Below are 20629 nucleotides of genomic sequence, written 5' to 3' on the forward strand. Positions count from 1 at the left end.
CCCCGTTTAAATGAATTCTTAGATTTGTGTGATTACTTGTGTGATTATTGGAATTCGGCGCAATGGAAATATTCCTAGCCCGAAATAATCAGCCAATTATTAGGAGCAAACGTCACGGAGTGAAGTGTTTATGAGTTTCCATGATGCCATGGTTCACTATTTGTGAATTCCGGCCAAGACCGAATGAATGTCGCTGTCGTAAGATAGTCCATATCAAAATCTAGTGGTGTACATTGGTGTGACTGCAATGGCAGTATTTACGGTAGAAAACCGGAGTCGCCATGTGAGAAAATGTGCTGCAGTTATATTGGCGAAATGTGTCTGGAAAGCATGCATTGACTAGCCTAAGGTGGCGGAGTTAAAATAGTTCCAAGTGTTAGGGGATACTCGTATATTTTCTAAGGTGTGAACGGTTGGCGGTACTGAAACATGATGAAGATTAAACACGCAGATGTGAGGTTAATAGATATTTGGAGTTTGTTTTATATGTGGTCTTGCATTAATTAGAGGAAAATTTAGGTATAGAATGGACACGTCGGGCTTTCTAATTTACAACTGAAGTTGTATGGAAGTCTTTGGAAAGTCGGTGTAAACTTATGACTTCTAGCGAGAATCGCGATAGGGTTTGACAACCGCTCGGTAAAATAAATACCCGTGTGCCTGTAACAGTATCATGTGATAAAATAAAATATGTGTTTGATGAACTTTATTAGGAGTGCTGACATCAAAATATGCATGCTGAATTTTTTAGGTGGTGGTAGATATTAGCCATATTGCCTGCCGTCCTAACCATTTTGCAGCAACAGAACGTGTAACGTTTGCTGCATCAACAAGAATACTAATCACTGCTCTGCCCCTCCAGTATCCTTTTGGGCTATAATAAATCGATTCCATTATTTTATAATAATCAGTTGATTAATTACCGGCTCCGAATAATAATCTACCTTTAATCGCAGATCTTACCAACCAATTAGCTAATGATTTTCTAAAAGATTTAATTTTTTATTGAATTTAAAGCATAAATTAGTTTTATGTCTGCAATATGCCGTTATTGCAGATCTTTACTTTTATAAGCTACATCATGAGCGTGATATGCTCGATCAATATCATTTGTGGGTGACTCTCCAGGTCTTGGTTGATCTTGTTTATCAAGTCGGATATCAAGTCGGGTACCAGGACCGCAATAATTATATATCGGATTTATGTTACTCAACAATACATACAAATGCCTATAGAGATCAGAGATGACTGTAATATTTTAGTTGTGTTTAATGAAGTTAATACACATACTCTGCGAAATATTCATCAGACGTAGTGTAGTGAGGACATGGACATGATTAAGTTCAAAAACTTCTTTTCAAAAGCAGAATCTGCTCCGCGCGGATTTATAAAAACAAATTTACACTATCCCAGAACAAGATATCGTATAGGACTTGATAAAATATTTGATTGATATAATGATTGTATTATAGCAGCAGAGAGGGTGCGACCTCAGTGAAACGTCCCGCGGTAAACGAAAACACACATACAAAGTTAGGAAAACACAAACGACAAAGATAAAGTAACAACCCAAAAAAACCGAACTCAGAGAAACTCTCGGTAAAGTTAGAGTCTTTGGTTTTGCGTTGTAACGCTTATATCTTTTTTCTTCGCATGAGGTCTTATTTTTCAAAAACAACGTTTCAGCAAAAGATCTGTTCATCCTCTCTGCTGCTATCGATAAATCTAACCTTGTACACAACATTTCAAAGTAGCAAAAACCCAGGGCAATAGTGACTAGAAACGATTCACGATGAGTTTGACAAACTAGCTGAAATAAGGATTCACATGTTTTTAAAAAATCATAAGCTCAAAGACATATTTGCAAAACGTCAGATATTTCGTATGCTCGTTCAGGACCATTATGATAAAAAGACGTGCTGGAAATGGTAGATAATCATGGTAATACTAACCTCCTAACAACAGCATATCTAGTTCTAACAGACTCTTATACCGGTGATAAAGAGTATAACATGTATCACATTAATACTGCGCTAATCGCAGTATCATAAATTGAGCATATAATTAAGTCATATGATGGTGTTGGTCGAGGCATATTTATTCAGGATCTTGACGATATTACAACTGTAGAACCTACTATTGATGTAGATTGTGAAATATATACTAATTCTAAGAAAATTATGTTGAAAAACTATTAAAAAGAAGCTGGAATGTTGCTGACAGAAGCAAAATACAGAAGTATCAAAGAGTTGATTCTTGGATACCTAAACCGACGCGTCAACGAAATAAATATAGAAGAGGCGGATATTCGCGGTCTTTTGAGTTTTGTAACAGCATATGCAATTCTCTGGCAATAACTATTACTTACTAATATTGCTGAAATACCAACAAATTTTTATCCTCCATTTTCATCCTCAGACCATAACGTCTTAACAGATAGAAGATGTAATCATATCTCATCTGAAGTATATGATAAGTACAGAGCTTTTCTTGCTGATCGTGTTTATAGTGAATTGGTGCTCTGGTTGATAAGACTGCTGCTGAAAATATCTTTACTACGTGAATTGAAATAATAACAGAAACAGTTTCATAATGACACAAAAAGAACAAATTATTGATTTGAATCATATCTAATCAGGTCTCTCAGACAACGACACGGATGAGCTGACCAAATGCTACAAATATTACCATAAAAACATTTCTGCGTAATACGCGCCTGAAAATATTACATCAAAATAATACACATGCTGAACTACATTCCTATGTTACTTACAACATCGAGATTAGCACCAGCAGGAGGAACCGCAAATCCACTACTCCTGATTGTGTCTGGGGCAGGTGTAGCTCTATCGGCAATAAACAAAATAATAGAACCAAAATACGAGAACAAAAATATGTCTCGTAAAATAGCTATAGCGACCTACAAGAAAATTCTCAATCAGCTTCGAGCTTATCTCAAAGGTGAGAAGTTTATATTGTTAGATCTGACACAGGAACCGCGTGTCGAAGACGATTAGCTTCTTGATATGATACCGAACAGAATTGTGAAATACGAAAAACAATATTCAGTAAATATTGTGTGAATTTCAAAATTAAGGATAGTTAAATGTTGTGTCAAGTATGAAAAATAATGGAAGATATTACAGTAGAGGACACCATGTTACAGATGAAAAGCATTCTTTTCCGAGTTAAGAATATGCCGATTTTGCTTGACAATGAAAACTACAGCACATATTTCAAAAGCAGAAGTAACATAAAGTTGTCTCTTGTTCGCAATGAAGATTCAGAGTATTTTAGTAAGCTTGTTTGGGTTACCGATTCGCTTTCTGTTGTTATTGATAATCATTACAATTCGATATCTCAGAATAAATATACTAAGATCACAGTTGATGACGAGGTACAAAATGTTATGTCGAATACTCGATAGTCTCACATGGAATTTTATCAAGATTCTAGAATCTGGCTATCTTATTAGTGGTAAGATTAATTTGTATTTGTTCAGTCGTGCTGATGAGAGTTATATAATAGCAAAAGCTGAGACTTTCAAAATATCTCGACAAGTGACTGTGTAAAATTTTGTGTGAAATATAAGATAAAAATTGCAGTAGTCTTATATAAGTGGATTGTTTCTGGGCCGACCTTACTTTTGTTTGATGACTATGATTTCCATGATAGGTCCTCGAGTTAGGCAATCGATAATGAAATCGACGCTGTTGTCTCAGCAAAGTTGTTTTCGTATTTTGTTTAAACTAACTCGGGGGGATCTGGGAGGGGTAAAAATCATACTGTCGTGCAAGTTCAAAAATATGGTTTGGCTGAGAAATCCCCTCATGAAAGACTACTTGAGAAGATAGCGATTGTTTCATTATCTTCTTTGACCCCAACTGCATGTACTGTTTCTTCATATACCATAAAGACCCTCATGCAATAAATTACCCAACAGACTGAAATAAAAAACCAGACTGACAGTTTATTTTGAGTTAATCTCTGAAAGTGTGTGAGTGCATTGTTTTATCCTATATGAAGCCATAATTAAAATACTAGTTGTAGCAACGTTTCCGGTACGTGAAAAAGTATGTTTAATGTTTTTAGTATCTTCCACTCTAATTGGAACACGTCGTGGTTTTTCTACAGCGTTCCATGTACTTTTCAGTCGTTGGCGAAAAGGCCGAGGAGTATTCCTAATTATTCCAATCTCGTGTTAAAATTGTTAAATTTATTTCAGTGAAACCAAATCGAGGGTACAGACTTCATAATACATTTCATGGTTAAAGTTTCTCATATTTTGTTAAATGCAAGCAACATGCTTAGGGTCAGTAACATCTTCGAATAAACATACTAACAGCATAATTGCTGGGATGGCGTCGATTTCATCACAAGAGACGACAGCTTAACTCAGCAGCGTGATTGTAAGGCTGATTGCTCAGATATATCTTTATAAATACTCAGTGAAGGTCATTAAGGCAGTTTCAGAATGGTTTTCCAAAGGTAATAATCAGCATCATCACCTGTGTTACAAAGTAAATAGGTAACACAAATCTCGCTTGTTGTTCTCAATGATATACATTTTGAAATAGGAGGCAGTTTGTACATGAAACTTATACGTTAATAAAAACACAAAGTTTCTGGCATGGCCGACACAGCAGGAAAATTCTGCGTGGCATGACAGCATGACATATACGGTACTAGTAATCAGTAAATGGAGATACCATCGCATAGTCCAGTACTATAAAATCCACTCCCTGTTCCGTCCTAGAAAGAATCTCCCCTGAAAGTCTACGAGACATAGTTCCGCAAGACACGATGATGCTACTTTTGCTTATTATAACCGTCGTTGGTATCATATATGGAAGGCCATTTTACAGGGACGAGTTCCCAAATGGGTATGGTGTGCCAAATATGTGTTACGGCACTGTTGGAGGTCCAATATGGGCACCTGTTGGTCATTATAATCCAACAAATTACACCCAAGACAAGAACCCATTCGGAAAGGTAAGTAATCAGTCACAAGTCTTCCAGTGTTATTGTTGCAGATGACAATATTCATAAACATTTAAATGTCGTTGAGAGGAAAAGATGGAATGTCAAAAATAAAAGGCGGTTATGACACTTATCCACAAATCCTGTTGGATTATCAACTCATCCACAAATCCTGTTGGATTATCAACCCTGTTGACATTTTAGTAATTTCTGTAGCAGCCTCTTATTTTGGTTATTGTGCAAATGCATTGCGCCGTTTTCTGTATGTCACTGTAATGCGGGTGTACATGTTTAGTAATCATTTTGCAATCCACCACCGAAACGTGTCGGAGAAGCATTACAAATGCAAGCTTTATTGTTTTTTTTTTCCATCGTTGTTAAGCTATAACTGTAAGTAGTTGCTCTGAAACTACAGAGTTCAAGCATTTTTTCCCTGAGTAAGGAAATGCAGATGCATTTCTTTTGAAAGACACAACAATTCTAATATTGTTTTTGTGGTTGTCTATCAACGACAATAGCTTCACATAAGACAAGTCGATAGTATGTCAACGTTCTCAATGTCCTAATTGAAAACCAAGAACATTGGTCAATAATGTCAATGCTAGCGTGACACGCGTGCTAATCTAATTAAAGTTGAACATTTCATTAAAATTGCCTGCCACCTATCGTTCACTTGCAAACGATACTGATTAAACATTAGGAAACAATTATTGCATCTGAGATTTAATTTCACCTGGAGTATCTTGGTACAAAAACGTAAAATGATAAAACTACCTTATGAAACGCAAAGAACATATACAAATATTGAAACAATAGTTTCGGAAACAGAATAAGAAAGGATGAGAACCATGTTCAACAGAGAAAGCAAACATTAATGGAGCACGCATGAAAAAACTACCAAAAAGACCAAGTCACGCTTTGCGTTTCTTTAATATATCTGAGTTTGTTGCAGGAAATATCGAGAATAATAAATGATACAGTTTAATACTTTGAATGTCCGGATAGGAAGAATCGATATAATAGATCGAAACATGTCATTCTCTGTTCTGGCCTTAGGCACATTCAAGGAAAAGTGTGCTGAGGTTTCAACCCAAAATGTACATGTTACATGAATAACAGTAATTCTGGGCTAGTTTGCACGTTGCAGAGAGCTTTCAAACAACTACAAATGTATCTATTTTGCCTAAAATAATGTTAAATTTTCTATAGTCTTGCGAAAATTATTAGCGCAATATTTAAATATTAGGTCAAACATGATTTACAAACTCTCATAAACATGGCGATTTGCGGCATTCAAAACGGAGAAAACGAAGATATCTAATTATACTCGGAAAGAAAGATTAGGAAAACAGATCGAGCCTGAGCGGCATAAAATTTATTAGATTTCTGTCACGAATAGAGTGAGACTGGCAAGCCTGTAACTATTCAGGCTGCTATGCATGTCACAATTCCGACTGTCCTGTTCTTGGCAAGGATGAATATGATCAACGTTATTTAGAATATATCTTGATAGAGTATATTTAAGCTTTCAAAGCATGGCGAGCTGCTTGTTTGCAGAAATGATCACATTATTTATCGATATCTTATTTTAATAACTGATATAAGAAACATAAGGCAGTATTACGGAGATAAAAAAAATGCACGAATTATTTTGTCCGGATTATGTGTTTTCATCTAGTCTGAAAACCATTGTTGCAAATGACTAAGAACTTGGTTCGTCATGTGTTGCCATGTCCGACACTGAGCTGACACCGCGGCACATAGCTGAGACATCAATAAAGAGACTAGTAAGACTTGTTTACTTCTCAGCTGTCATTAATATACATCAAAATCAAAAGTGGTCCCAAAACCGATCCCCGAAGAACACTGCATTCGTCAAATATAATTGCGAATAGTTAATTATCAATGCAGACACAATGTTTAGGTCTGAAAAATTAGTTTTGTAACCGAGCGAATTGTGTGCATTCTGTGTAATGGGCAGAAAGTATGTGACAGGACTATGCATGCTATGTCTGTATCATTAAGAACGTCCCAGATTTTATGATACATTCCAATTTACTGACACACTGTAGAATAAGCACGGTTGAAACTAGCCACGATGTTGTAGCCTCAGCGAGGTCCAGCTACGATTTGATCCTATACCTTACAATGGAGCAAATAAAACTACTGTCGAAGACAAAAAGATGAATGTAGCTAAATTCTACAACTTAAGTAGGGTGGTGTGTTTGAAAAAGTTTGGCTAATGATACAGCTGTTGACCCTATATCAAGTAAATTATATTGGTATGTTTAACCTAACCGTACTTTGTCCACCACAACACGATTTTCTCGCTGTAACTCGTTTTCTAAATGAGTCTTGCTATGCTATATTTTGGAGACATTATTCAATTATACCATATTTACTACGATCTGATTCCGTTTTCAAATAAGACAGCAATATCCTTATATGGCACACAAAATACGAGGCTGAAAACGGAAATAGTTATCAGCTGAACTGAAATGGTGGACGATTCAAAAGAAAATATCGGATAAAGATGTTTAAAGACAATTCTGATATTAAATAAGAAGGCATTTTAATTTCTTTCAGTATATGTTCACACGCTCCGTTGCGATACATAGGGTCATGTTAGTATCCCGTTCAGGAAATAAAGCTACTGATAAATAGTAATAGGTTGAAAATAGTTCTTGTTGTAGGGTTTAACGCCATTTTTCAGTACACGATAGGCTATACATGGCGGCCAGTATTAATGGTGGAGGAAGAGCCCGGGAAAACCACTGACCAACGAGAAGCTACTGGCAAGCTTTCTCACATACCCACATTGGCCGAACTTGAGACTCGAACCCACGCAGACAGAGGTGAGATGCCAGTGATCCGTAATGGAGAGCGCTTTAGACCACTCGGCCACTCGAGGCCCTGGTTGAAAACAGCTTTGGCGTTTATAAGTATATTGATTAAATTGTAAACATATTTAAAAATCCTTTTGGCCAAGTTTTACATTTGACATTCAATAAGGACAATAACGGATTAAATATATCCCCATTTGAATACATGTATAACAATGGCCACTGTCTGTTGAGATGGGAAAGAAATATAATGGATAAATACTTATATATTAAACGCAAGGGGACTGAAATATCATCGGCAATATGGTTTAGAATTTATCTGGATATACGATCTGGTAATGTAGCTTTGTTTGGTTTTTAAATAAGGAACATTGTTTCTCATACATCATTTCACTCAGACCGTCCTCTATTCGGCTAGGACTTTGCGGCTGTGAACCATACGTGGACCCTATCCCTTTGCATGAAGGATTCTGACGGTGACGGCAAGACGAATGGCGACGAGTTGGGAGATCCACATTGCAGGTGGAGCAAAGGCGGTGATGCCCCGGCTCATAATGCCACCGGACATCCGGGTACTATAGATTAGACAATTTTAGTACTAAATATCCACTGATTTTTTGAGAACACATAACTACGTATAAGGCTTCAAACATCGCAATATAATGTTGATTGTAAACTAATAACTATAAAACTGACTGTTCTATTTGCATGTCGTTTATTTTCAATATTGTTCATACGGTAAATATTGAAAACATTGACAAATATTCAATGACGTAATACATATTAAGCGTATCATTGTTACAGAAACATTGGAAATGATGACACGCCATATTAGTCGATCAAGGCTGATTTAACAGTAGTAATCGAACCTGCTCATGTCTGGTTACTAGTCTAGCATCTTAATCAACAAGCCACCGCAACTCTCTTGTGTGCGCGGAGAAAACTTAAAATAATTAACGTGTTCTTCTTTTAATTCTTTCAGGAATCTGTGAACCACTCGGATCCAATGTTTGTTCTAACCAAGCATTCTTCTGTGGATGCCATGGCCACGAATGTGTTCTTTCATCATAGTTTACAAATGCTGGCCATGGATATACTGCTACGTGATAGCACAGCCGATGACATTTATGAGTGGGGAGATACTAAAATATTTTTAAAAAATTGTGTGGAAACAGGTCTTGAAAATTAAATAAAAACATGCTGCAACCTGCTGCAGACTTTCCACTGAATGTGTTCTACTCTTTACTTTCAGACAATGAATACACCAATTAAAGTAATTTTTGTTGAGGTGGATACTACTTCGTTTATCCTTCATCACCACGGCTGCGTGATTATAATCCATTTTAACGATAAAATTATTAATATGTAGCTATAATTTATAAAATCAGATAAGCGCATATCCAAGTATTATAGTCGCCTTCAAAGGTTCTATCTAAATATGAATATATTTGCATAAATGTCCGATTTTAGTACGTCACTGATGCAAACTGCTTCGAGAAACTTCGTCATTTGTTCCTTGTGTGCTTGATTAAGTAGTTTGTTTTACATCACTACATCTTTGTTAGTCAATGGCGTCCATCCACTACTTTCGACAACAATGTCAACTGAAGGAGATAAACGGTCACTAATCACACACATACAAGAAAATAATTACAATTAAGGTATGAACGGCTGCATCTGACTGAGGATACTTCACAGACGTACAACGGTATTACATGTATATCAATAGAATTTCATTTCCAGACGTCAACTGTAAAGCCTCTAAAATTTCAAGCATTAAACGCAAAAACGTAAAATGAGATCTTACGTATTTCATATACATTACCATTATCGGGAGGGGTGGTGATGTCTTCAAATACCGACATTTCAATTTCCCAATCTTCTAAAACAAATGTAGAAAAAGACGACATTTTTCACCCAAATGACTGGTAGATCCTCCTACACACATGATGTAAATTAAGCAAATTTCAATTACCCATGAACAAAGTATGTGTCACGCAGACAAGATAGTCAGACGCAAGTAAAAAAAATTCATTCTTGGTATTCAGATATTATGTCTTTTTGAAAATGTAGGAATGTTGAAGTTATTGCGACAACATTTTTACAAGGCCGCTTACTCACTAGCTGGTATGGACATTGTAGCATGTGTGCCCCAATATGAGACAACAAATCAGGATTTGATTCCTGACTGCGACATTTAGTCTTTCTATTGCTTCTCGTTACACTAGAAAGGACCATTTACAGGCCCGCTTGTGGCAGGATTTTTTTTTTTTTACATTAACAACAAAAACCTGTTATAGTGCAGGACACCAACGCTATGCTCAACATAAGACAGTGCAGGAAACAAATGCTTATTCTCAAAGCAATACAGTGTAAGACACCAACGCTTATGCTCAACACAAGACAGTGCAGGAAACAAATGCTTATTCTCAACGCAATACAGTGTAAGACACCAACGCTTATGCTCAACACAAGACAGTGCGGGAAATAAATACTTATGCTCAACGCAATACAGTGCGAGACACCTAAGTGTATGCTTACCGCTAGACAGTGCGAGATGTATACAGAATATTGAGACATGATCGAGTTTTGTGACATGCATAACTCAGTTTATCACATGGTCGGTACACTTTGCCTATAGTGTGTGCCGTTTAATATTTTTTTTGTATTATAACGTGAGCATATAACTTTATGTAATTATGATTGGTCCAAAGAAGCCCATGAAATTATTGTGCAGTATTCTCTTTACAGATCGGCTGCGATAGTGGGAAAACATTTTTAACTCCGCCTTCTAAAATGTTTTGTTTTCAATGAACATTTTGGCGGTAATTTTTCAACTCGACTCGCGAAAGGAAGTGGAGGTAAAATGACATTGGCTGTCTGAATATGGACAATTTACACCCACAGGGGTTTGTTATGTCATGTATAACACTATCATCATCTAAAAAATGGCGTCAAACTCCAAGACAAAAACAACAACAGGAAGTAAAATTAAGAGTGTTGCTGTTTTGATAGGGAGTATGTGGGGTGGGGGTGGAAGGGGGATGGTTCGTCTGTAACACAGAATCCACGTTTTACACAAGCGTGTTTAAATGTTAACTTACAGAAGTAAATAATCTCACCTCTGTTCACAGAAGAATGTGGATATAAACCTGTCTCCAAACTGACAGTACGTTATCCAACCACAGCATATTACGCAGTAAATATGTGATACAAAGCCGACACAAAAAGAAATTTGTTTATGTCCTCTACACAGTCTACTTTTCCAAATCAAATACTGCAAATATCTGGTCACGTACATTACAGAAAATATCGGAATTTCTGCATCAAATAATCTTATTTCACATGAGAATCGCAACAATGTAATGTTTAGTTGTAAAAGTGACAATTTAGAGTAAACATGTACCCTAGGCCAACTGTCTACAGTATCAAACAATGTCACATCACACGCATTGATCATTCCATTTTGAGAAATGGTTTTGTCGTTATAAAATGTCATGTTTATTCAGATGGACGCTTGCTATTTGATTTATAGTTTGTTAAAAAGTAAATCTACTTTTACTAGTTAGCTTTGCTTGGGTCTATATTTTATGCATAACAAATTAAAGGTGCATCGCCTGTTGGAATGACCGAACTTATTCATTCCTCTTTCTATCTAAACAATTTCCAATCAAATAAAAACAATGTGATAATAAGAATCTTAAATGGGTAATGATTTAAAATTAAATTTATGAAACTCGTTGAATAATGTCAAGCTTTTTCGAGCCTTGGCGAGCAGCTGGACATTATTCAACGAGTTTCATAAATTCAGTATTAAATCATTACCCATTTGAGATCCTCTATATCTGAACACTTCCTAAAGATCCATATACAACTGTACGAAACTGGCGATTTCCGATGTCACAAATCTGATTCCTTCTCACGACAGAATTGTGCTAAAATCCGTGCATGAGAATGATAACGAGAGATCGAGCATGACAATAATAGGTAAAGGAGGAGCGGTACTGAATGAAACGATCTATTGTTTAGGGTGGCCGGTGTGGACCTTGTAAACAAATAACACAGATTTATAATCCATTTAAAAAATAATATAAACTTGCATTGTTTTATGTCTATGGTTTAGAGATAAAGTTAAATTATCCCAAATTAATTACTTCTTAAGGAAACTTTGCTTTTAATATTGCTTCTGTTTAAAGCATCATCTTTGTCTTTGAAACTACGCATCGTACAGCGCGATAAATTCAGCGCTAATATTAAGCTCAAATATATAACTTTTTATGTCTTCATCAAAATTAGGGAGTGTCAGTCTCTTCAGGGAGTACCGTATCTTTCCAACGTTACCGCTGGACACGGTTTGGGTTGCGCACGCCGACTGGAACATCGCTCGGCCATTTCCGTCAGATCGTGAAATGATCTTGGAAGTGGTTATAGGAATACATATCAAATTTATGTGTTTGGTGATGTAGCGACATCAAAGGCTGACTATGTTCTTATTGTGACTTTGTCTTCTTCCACCACATACTGTTTCATGTGAATAAATGTTGTTAAGAATATTTTTCTCAATGGTGACGAATTACATTAGAGGTAACTTTCTCGATTTGACAGAAAAGGCCGAGGATGTCGCGCACGCTTGATATCGAAGTGGAACGCGCTGAATGGCATACTGCCCTTTCACTGTTCGACCGAAATGACATAATGCACTTTCGGATAACTTTTTTCGTCTGACCAGTAGGAGATCAGTATTCCATTGAGCGAGTATAATTTCAAACAATCCAAAGTTTCTAGACTTAGAGAGCATGAACTGTGATCTTGTTGGTCATTATGCAAATTCATATTAACATAATCTTTTCGAGGAAGGAATTCTTAATTTTATATCAACAATAAATTAATGTTTCTACATCATTCTAAATATTTATGCATCCTTTATTTTCCTTCAGATAATATTTACATGTTCTTGGATTATATTGAATGTCTAAAATTTCTCCATCAATATGTAAAACTTGTTTAACTGCCAAAATAATATGTTATAGACTTAAAAATTCGCATTTCAAAAAATATCTGCGAATTACTCAAAAGATATATATTCACAGTTTTCATTCATTCACAAAATCATTAATAGCAAATATTCTTCAGCAAACATTTTACTCAGTAAAGAGAAAACGCAAACGTAGCAATATATGTAAAGATCCCGGTCTATATACTAACATCTGACCCTCACTCCACATATTTAAACTTCATCACAGGTCACCGGTCCTCAAATTATTGCTAAAAATTCTTTACCTTTGGCCTTCCCAAAGAGCTCGGCTACCTCCCGCTTTGTGTGCACGCTACCTTCCAATTTTCACTCGATTCAAGACATCTTTTTCATCCAAAAATTATACTGGACATAAAAGGTCTTACATGAAATGGAACTGCTGATGATTGCTTTCCACGCGAATAAATGAAAGCAATCAGACTGAGTAGCCCTGCAGAAAGTCTCAGATTTTGGTTTCTAGAACATGCAAGAATTACCAACTTAAAGATACTGGTCATAACAGTTGCATTCCTGGTTTGGAAAGCTGTAAACCAGTTCTAATCAAATAAACATTTTACGACAATATAATGTAACTTATATACTAAATAGACTGATGCAGAATTACTGGAAATAATGTTGCGATTAAAACATCACTATTCGTAGGAGTAATTAGCACGCTTAAAGGATACTTTTCGCAGTGTAAATTACAAATAAATGGTATAAAGATTAAGAAGCCTTTACAATTTTATAGCGCTAATTGGTGTACTAGACTAATGAAAACCCAAATAATACAAATATACGTAATCTACACCCTGAAAACCTAGCTATATCGCCATAGAAGGGAGTTAGCAGATGAAATGCTTAAAGAAATAATAGTAACGCTACTAATAAACTACTTTAAAACAAAAATATTAATTTAAAATTTTAATATAGCACTGGACGATTGTAGGGTCTGTTTACAAAGAAAGAAGGAAATTTATTTTCTCGAGAAAGAAAGTTTTACAGTATCATAGGTTAATTTGCCTATTTACGTCTCCAGGCATAAATGTCCCTTTTGGAAATCACATTTTAGATTTGTGTGACTGTGACTGTCCAAATAGACGACTACCATGTACTGTAAAATTCTTTTTGCTCCTAATTTCGTCCTCCTCGTTTTCGTCATCTCCTTCACAATGGACTGCATATCTTGTTTATTGGCAAAGAGCCCGGATCTTGCTTGCTAATAAAACATGCTGGTTCTTCACTTGGTATAAAATACCATGCTGCTTTTGCTTTTTATTTACTGTAAAGCTTTATATTTCAAATAAAACGAATACTACTATCATACAGGTTAGATAATGTTTCATTCGTACTCTACGGAGATTCGAACCTAGGTCCGGGGGTAAACGGCACCATATCCTTGCCTGCACACACCAGTCCATATCCCATCACGACTAAGCACACATCACCAAAAAATGATGTAAAGTAGTCGGTGTTATATGCACTCCGGAATGACTCTACTCTGTAGGTAGATGAGAATTAATTACTGGGTAATCACGATTGAATATAACACCGACTCAGTTGCATCATGTTTTGGTGATGTGTGCTTAGTCGTAATGGAATATTCACAATTGTGTGCAGGCAAGGCGATGGGTTCGGACGTGTGTTCGAATCTCCGTAGAGTACGGATTAAAAATTCTTTATTTGTAATAGGTACTAATTATGTCTTCTATTATCAAGCATTCTCCTATAGAATCCAGGGATAGCAAATGTTGGTACGATTAAAAAATAAACAGTTGAGTTGGTATTATAAAATATTAACCTCTACAAATATAAGCAGAATCCAACCCTTTTTCCAGTTGCGTCCGATAGTCTACTACCAGAAATAGAATGTAGATCCTTAATATGCAAATTACAATGACATTTGACATTGAATTACGAGAAGAAGAAATATATAATCAGTGATCTCTCATTTGCCGAATTATACTGCTTCGACAAAATTTAAAACTGAAACACGGTTTGTGTCGACATGTGCATCATATATCCAGTCATAACAACAAATCTCTTGAAAGCACATTGTATTACTTCAGTAGCAAGCAACAAGCTCAACAATGGGGTACCGCTTTTGAAAACTCGAAAACGGAGGCAACAATTAACCTGTATGCCAAAACCTGTACGTCAAAAAATAAAAAGAGCAAGAATCAACCCAACACGCCATATTGGACAATCACAAAAAAAATGAAGCAACTGTTTCAGAGCTGGATGACAGTGAACAAGATGAAAAAAGCATCGATACATATTGTGATAACCTGACTGAGCAGTTGAGTGAATAGAGTGTTGTGTACGACGGTATAAAAATAGCTCCACGAATGTCCAGCAATGTCTATACGAAGCCTGGTGCAAATAAAAACCGTTGAAGCTGATAATTAATATATATGTAGCAGTGACTGTAAAACATAATCAAACAAAATTTTTAACAAGATGACAAGGTGTAACATACGTATGTCTTGGTACCAAATACATATGTCTTGGTAGCAATATACTTATGTTGGTATTAGCGATATATATCTATTAGGATTACGGCTCTGTACTCAGTTTAGAAAAATACATAAAGACCTCATAGCAATTCAGACTTCGATAGATGAAGTACGTGAATGCACAATGGTCATTGTATTCGCTAGCCAAGGTTCCGATATGTCAAACCTATCTACACCTTGAAGGATCGTACAGATATGTTAGTTTATTGTCTTGATTTCATAAAATACCTCCCTCAGTATTATCTTTAAAAGGATATTTTCTAAGTTTAAAATCAAATATATGACTAAGTAACACAGAAAAGGCATAGCAAGTGTATTTGAGTGAAATGTGTTTGTACAAACAAAGACCGGCGGTGGAAAATTGCCTATTTCAAGTTGTGTTCTCCCGTTGTCTCGATCATGTAAGAACAATGTTCAAATCTGAGCAACTTGATTTTGATTGGATGCGGTAGCCTGCCGCCGCAGCCAATGAAATTCACAGATCCGAAGCACAGAAATATCTGCTCGATCCGCCAAGGTGTAATGAGGGTTAATATACTGGAACCTTGACTAGCGAAGATGAATGGTCATGTCAAATCAACTATAGTTTTAATAAACCTCCCCGTTTGTTATACCCCTTACTGATTTAAAAAACGAAAAGCATAAGAGAGATATTTGAAAAATACACAGAAGATAGTTCATTCATTGATTTATAAGTTCAAACGTGATTACGAACGGGGGTGGGGGGAAACACCGTTGTGGTCTGCGCATTTAATACCAAAACTGAAGTTTTCAGCGTAAAGGACGATCCTGCTCGTCGGTCGTTTCCAGTGTGACAAGTCCATTTTCAGCGAAAGGATGGTTACACGATTACACATATATGTACATTGAAGGTAAATACTACGTCGTCTGCTTCCCATGTTTGCAATGTCGAATAGAGCAAAGGAAACGAATGAGAACTAAATATTTACCTTTCACGTGGTTTTAATAAGCGCTGTAGTTTCTATATACAGAGTGCAAATGGATAACGCTCTCAACTCTCAAACTTATGGTAACTTACGGTATTACCGAATAAGGTGAACTACGTCACTCTGTTGTCTGAGAAGAAAGACTTTCTCATTATGTATTCAATATGGCGCCACGTTAGTATGGAAACTCCGTTAAGCACGAAACGCGCAGAAAATGACAGTGTTAATGCCACCCTGGTCACAGTCAGGTTAGAAATTATAAATTAATGAATGAAATAATTAGGTCCTGTGCATTTTTAAAAAATCACATTAACGATTTTCGTTGTTGAAAATCGATGGGGGGATACAAACCAACTAGGATTTATGTAAAACTATTCAAACTCTGTCAAACGATATAGAATTTTAAAAAAATTGTAAACCTAAACCACTTAATATCCAGCATCACAAGACGTATGGATGTGTGTGGCAACTCAAACTCAATGCAACAGGAAGAAATCAAACAGCAAATATTAGAAGCCAAACTTGAAACAAATAAGAAAAGAACCGTATTACTAAACAAACACATAATCGAACTGATCAACGCCAATAAAAAGTATCCAAGGTCGGAACACGAAACGACCACTATCTATCCATTCAGGAGTAAATCAGGAACTAAGAAACTTATACACACTAAAGAAAGTTACGAACAGCCTCAGAAAGACCAAAATCGAATTAGTCATCACCCCTTCTCACCAAAACGACCCTCATTACAGGATCATCTATCCCGAAATGAATCAACACAAGATGACTTTCATGTGACGTCCATGTGAAATCACACCCTGGTGCAACTACTGACTGTCTCAAAACAGAATTAAACAAAAATCAGATTGAGATAACATATAAGACCCTTATCACATTATTACTATTCCAGGTAGATACGGTCCTTGTATCTGGCCATATTCAAGACAGAATGTGGACATGACGCAATATGTTCAAATATTGGCACATCGTTCAACTTACCATATATGTCAAACCACGACATCTTTTTCTTAGCAAAGGATTAGCTAACATCCACATTTTAATTCTGATCTAATGCATGGGAACCCCGTGCACGTCAATTCTACTGAAAACACGCACAATGTTACTCCTGTACTGAAACCAAGATTTACCACCGTGAACAATCATTACCCAGGTACGCAGTACCAACCTAAGTAATAAAATAGATTATTAAAAAGCAGACGTGAAATTTAAGCTCAAAATGGGATGGTAAGCAACCAAAATGCACAGAATACGTGGCATAGTTGCCCAGGCAGACTTGAATAAAACATAATGCTCTGGAAAAGTGACATGTCGAATAAAGGACAGTATATACATAACAGACGTAATGTTCCTACCTGTGATTATAAATATTAGGGATATCATCAGAATGGGAACAATGGTAATATGTTGTACATGTACTACAGTCAAAATTAGGTATCATGTTTTTGGTGATACTTATCAGTAATGTCTTACCGTCCAAAATATAGTTATTACTGTACATCCCAGGGTTTTAATGTCTCTTCCTCTAGGTCAAAATAAAAAGATATCTTTCCTCAATTTTACACTGATTGGGAAAAAATGTATATTGTACACATTTGGGCTTGTAAGACTTACGACATTAATGAATCCATCTCGCAGTGATAGGACTGTATGACACGGTTCTTGATTGCAATGTGTCTGAATGTGCTATTAGTAACGTTTCTTTGGAAGGAGAGATCGACACCAAAAGTATGGGTGGAAGGATACGAAATGCATTTCAAACAGTGTAACCTATAGGAGAAGTGTTGATTTTGAACTATCCCTAATAGAGTCAGTATTGATTTTGAACTATCCACTATAGAATCAGTATTGATTTTGACCTATCCGCTATAGAGTCAGGATTGATTTTGAACTATCCACTATAAAATCAATAGAGATTTTGAATTATCCACTATAGAATCAGTGTTGATTTTGAACTATCCACTATAGAATCAATCTTGATTTTGAACTATCTACTATAGAATCAGTAGAGATTTTGAATTATCCACTATAGAATCAGTGTTGATTTTGAACTATCCACTATAGAATCAGTAGAGATTTTGAACTCTCCACTACAGAATCAGTATTCATTGTAATATGCCTGAATGTGCTATTAGTAACGTTTCTTTGGAAGACGAGATCGACGCCAAAAGCATGGATGGAAGGATACGAAATGCATTTCAAACAGTGTAACCTACAGGAGAAGTATTGATTTTGAACTATCCATTATTATTATTATTATTATTATTATTATTTCTGTTAAGTCTGCGATAACCTTGAAATTCACCAAATGCAATTATAATTTTGTTTTAGTGGTTCCAGTCTATATCCTTGCCTCACCTCAGACTGAAGAAACCAGCACAAGGGATTGTGGGACACAAAGTGGTGATCAACCAATGTTTAGTATCCAGAATTTAGTGAATGTACCCGAGGGCATACATTTTTATACCGGACTGGAGAATTATCAGAATTTTAAATTTGTATTAGACACTTTAGGTGCAGCAGCATACCACCTCAACTACTATGATGGGACATCACGTGACATAGGTATTGAAGATCAGGTTTTTTGCACATTAATTAAACTCTGACGTCACATTACAAATTTCGAACTCAGTTGCCTTTTTAAACTAACTGAGAGTGGGGCTACCAATGTGTTTAAATGTGGATAAATGTTATGTTTCACAAGTGGAATGAGGTCAACTGGTGGCCATGCATAGATTTACTTCATTTTTTTGCACCTACAGATTTTAAGGCAAAATACACCAATACCAGGGTGATAGTGGATAGTACAGATTGTCCAATTTTCAAACCCAAACAGCCACTTTCACAACAAGCAACATTTTGAGCGTACAAAAATAGAAATACTGTAAAGGTACTGGTGCGTTGCACGCCTGGTGTACTTGTTTCCTATGTTGCTAGTGCCTATGGAGGCTCTACTAGCGATCGACAGATATGTAAAAGAAGTAAACTGACTAATATGTGTGATCCAGGGGACTCAATAATGGATGATAAGTGCTTCAGTGTAGAGGATATCTTCATTCCATTCAATATTCATATCAATATCCCAAGTTTCTTCAAGGCCATGAATCGTTTGTCATCCAGAAGCATGATAAAAGATAGAAAAATCGCAAGCAAACGAGTTCATGTTGAAAGAATCCTTGGTTTAGCAAGAACATACTAAATTTTGTGCAACCCCCTTAATAACACCGAATCTGCGCTGGCAACAGAAATAATAAAGGTGTGCTTTACTCTGTGTTCCTTTAGAAATGGAATTGTACCTAGACATGCTTAAATATGTTTGGTAAGAAAACACTAAATGATTGGGAAAAAACATCTCATCTTAATCTGGTTTTTGCAGTAGAACGGTGTAACAAAACAATACATATGGTACTTTCAGAACAAAGACATTTATTTAAATTCAGCAACTATGTACAGTAGTCTATCTCACTCTGATCACTTGAAGTATCTCATACTTGAATACCTGTATGTTCTTCTATGTGCAATCTGTGACAAAAGTTGAATTAAAACAAAGATGCGAAATGTTACTGAAGTGTTTTACTACATGTACTTAAATACAGACCACAGTTAACATACAAGTTCAAAATAATTTAAGTGATATACTAGTATGCACTCTGGTTATCGTGTGGGTTTTCTTGATTGATTATAAATATGAATATTCCATTAAAATAAAACATCATTTTGAACCCAATATTTCCATTTGTCTTCCATTCAACTACAGGTTTCACTGTAAGATGAATAAGAAATATAGTAATGTTACATCCTAAACTTCGCAAGTAATAGCTGTAATATTGTTTGTAAAAGTGATGATTGATTAATGCTTAGTTGAAGTGACTTTCAAAAAATTCTTTAAGTTTAATTACCATCTTGTCTACAAAGTCCTTGTCAAATTTATTGAAACAACCTTTAATTCCTTCATGGTGAAGACAACAAATTTGCACTCCTTTCTCTCCGAGGACAACCATTGTCCCTGAATCTGATAATAATAATCATGATTGGTATCGAATGTGGGGCCCGATGATGATAACTTGAGGTAAGGCACGGTGTTGTGGTTAATGACCTTGTATTTGCTTGCATATGGGCATTTCACTTCCACAAGAGTTGTATCATTAATTATCCTATCTGGAGTTGCTGCCAATAAAAGGAAACTCCTCACTAATGAATAAACAACAAGGTTATGTCTTGATACTTTTTAATTGTTCAAATTTATTTAAGACTACTACTTCATAGTTTACGCCATGGAGAATAGGTGCAGTGCGGACTGATCTGCACATG

General features: G+C 35.9%; 2 protein-coding genes and 1 pseudogene across 2 annotated transcripts in view; all 3 read left to right on the plus strand.

Moving 5' to 3' along the window:
- The window catches only part of LOC149804294 (temptin-like), an 81087-nt gene that overhangs the window by 37670 nt on the left and 22788 nt on the right, over window positions 1–20629 (plus strand). The gene's annotated exons all lie outside the window — the stretch shown is intronic.
- LOC149804295 (temptin-like) lies at window positions 4736–9047 on the plus strand. Its single transcript, XM_089932468.1, has 3 exons — window positions 4736–4992; window positions 8242–8395; window positions 8806–9047. Exons 1-3 carry the CDS (start codon window positions 4804–4806, stop codon window positions 8892–8894), a joined length of 432 nt encoding a protein of 143 aa, XP_089788594.1. The 5' UTR covers window positions 4736–4803; the 3' UTR covers window positions 8895–9047.
- Window positions 10772–19628, plus strand: LOC149804296 (uncharacterized; annotated as a pseudogene).

This window comes from Sinohyriopsis cumingii, chromosome 2 (assembly GCF_028554795.1).
Source record: "Sinohyriopsis cumingii isolate HCF-2022 chromosome 2, ASM2855479v2, whole genome shotgun sequence".
In the NCBI taxonomy this organism is placed as follows: Eukaryota; Metazoa; Mollusca; class Bivalvia; order Unionida; family Unionidae; genus Sinohyriopsis; species Sinohyriopsis cumingii.

Bases quoted from the DNA above. Each gene is read 5' to 3' on its own strand.
- LOC149804295 (XM_089932468.1), top strand. From the start codon at position 4,804: ATGATGCTACTTTTGCTTATTATAACCGTCGTTGGTATCATATATGGA. The intron at 4,993-8,241 runs GTAAGTAATCAG...CTATTCGGCTAG, and splicing joins ACAAGAACCCATTCGGAAAG to GACTTTGCGGCTGTGAACCA. The intron at 8,396-8,805 runs GTACTATAGATT...TAATTCTTTCAG, and splicing joins TAATGCCACCGGACATCCGG to GAATCTGTGAACCACTCGGA.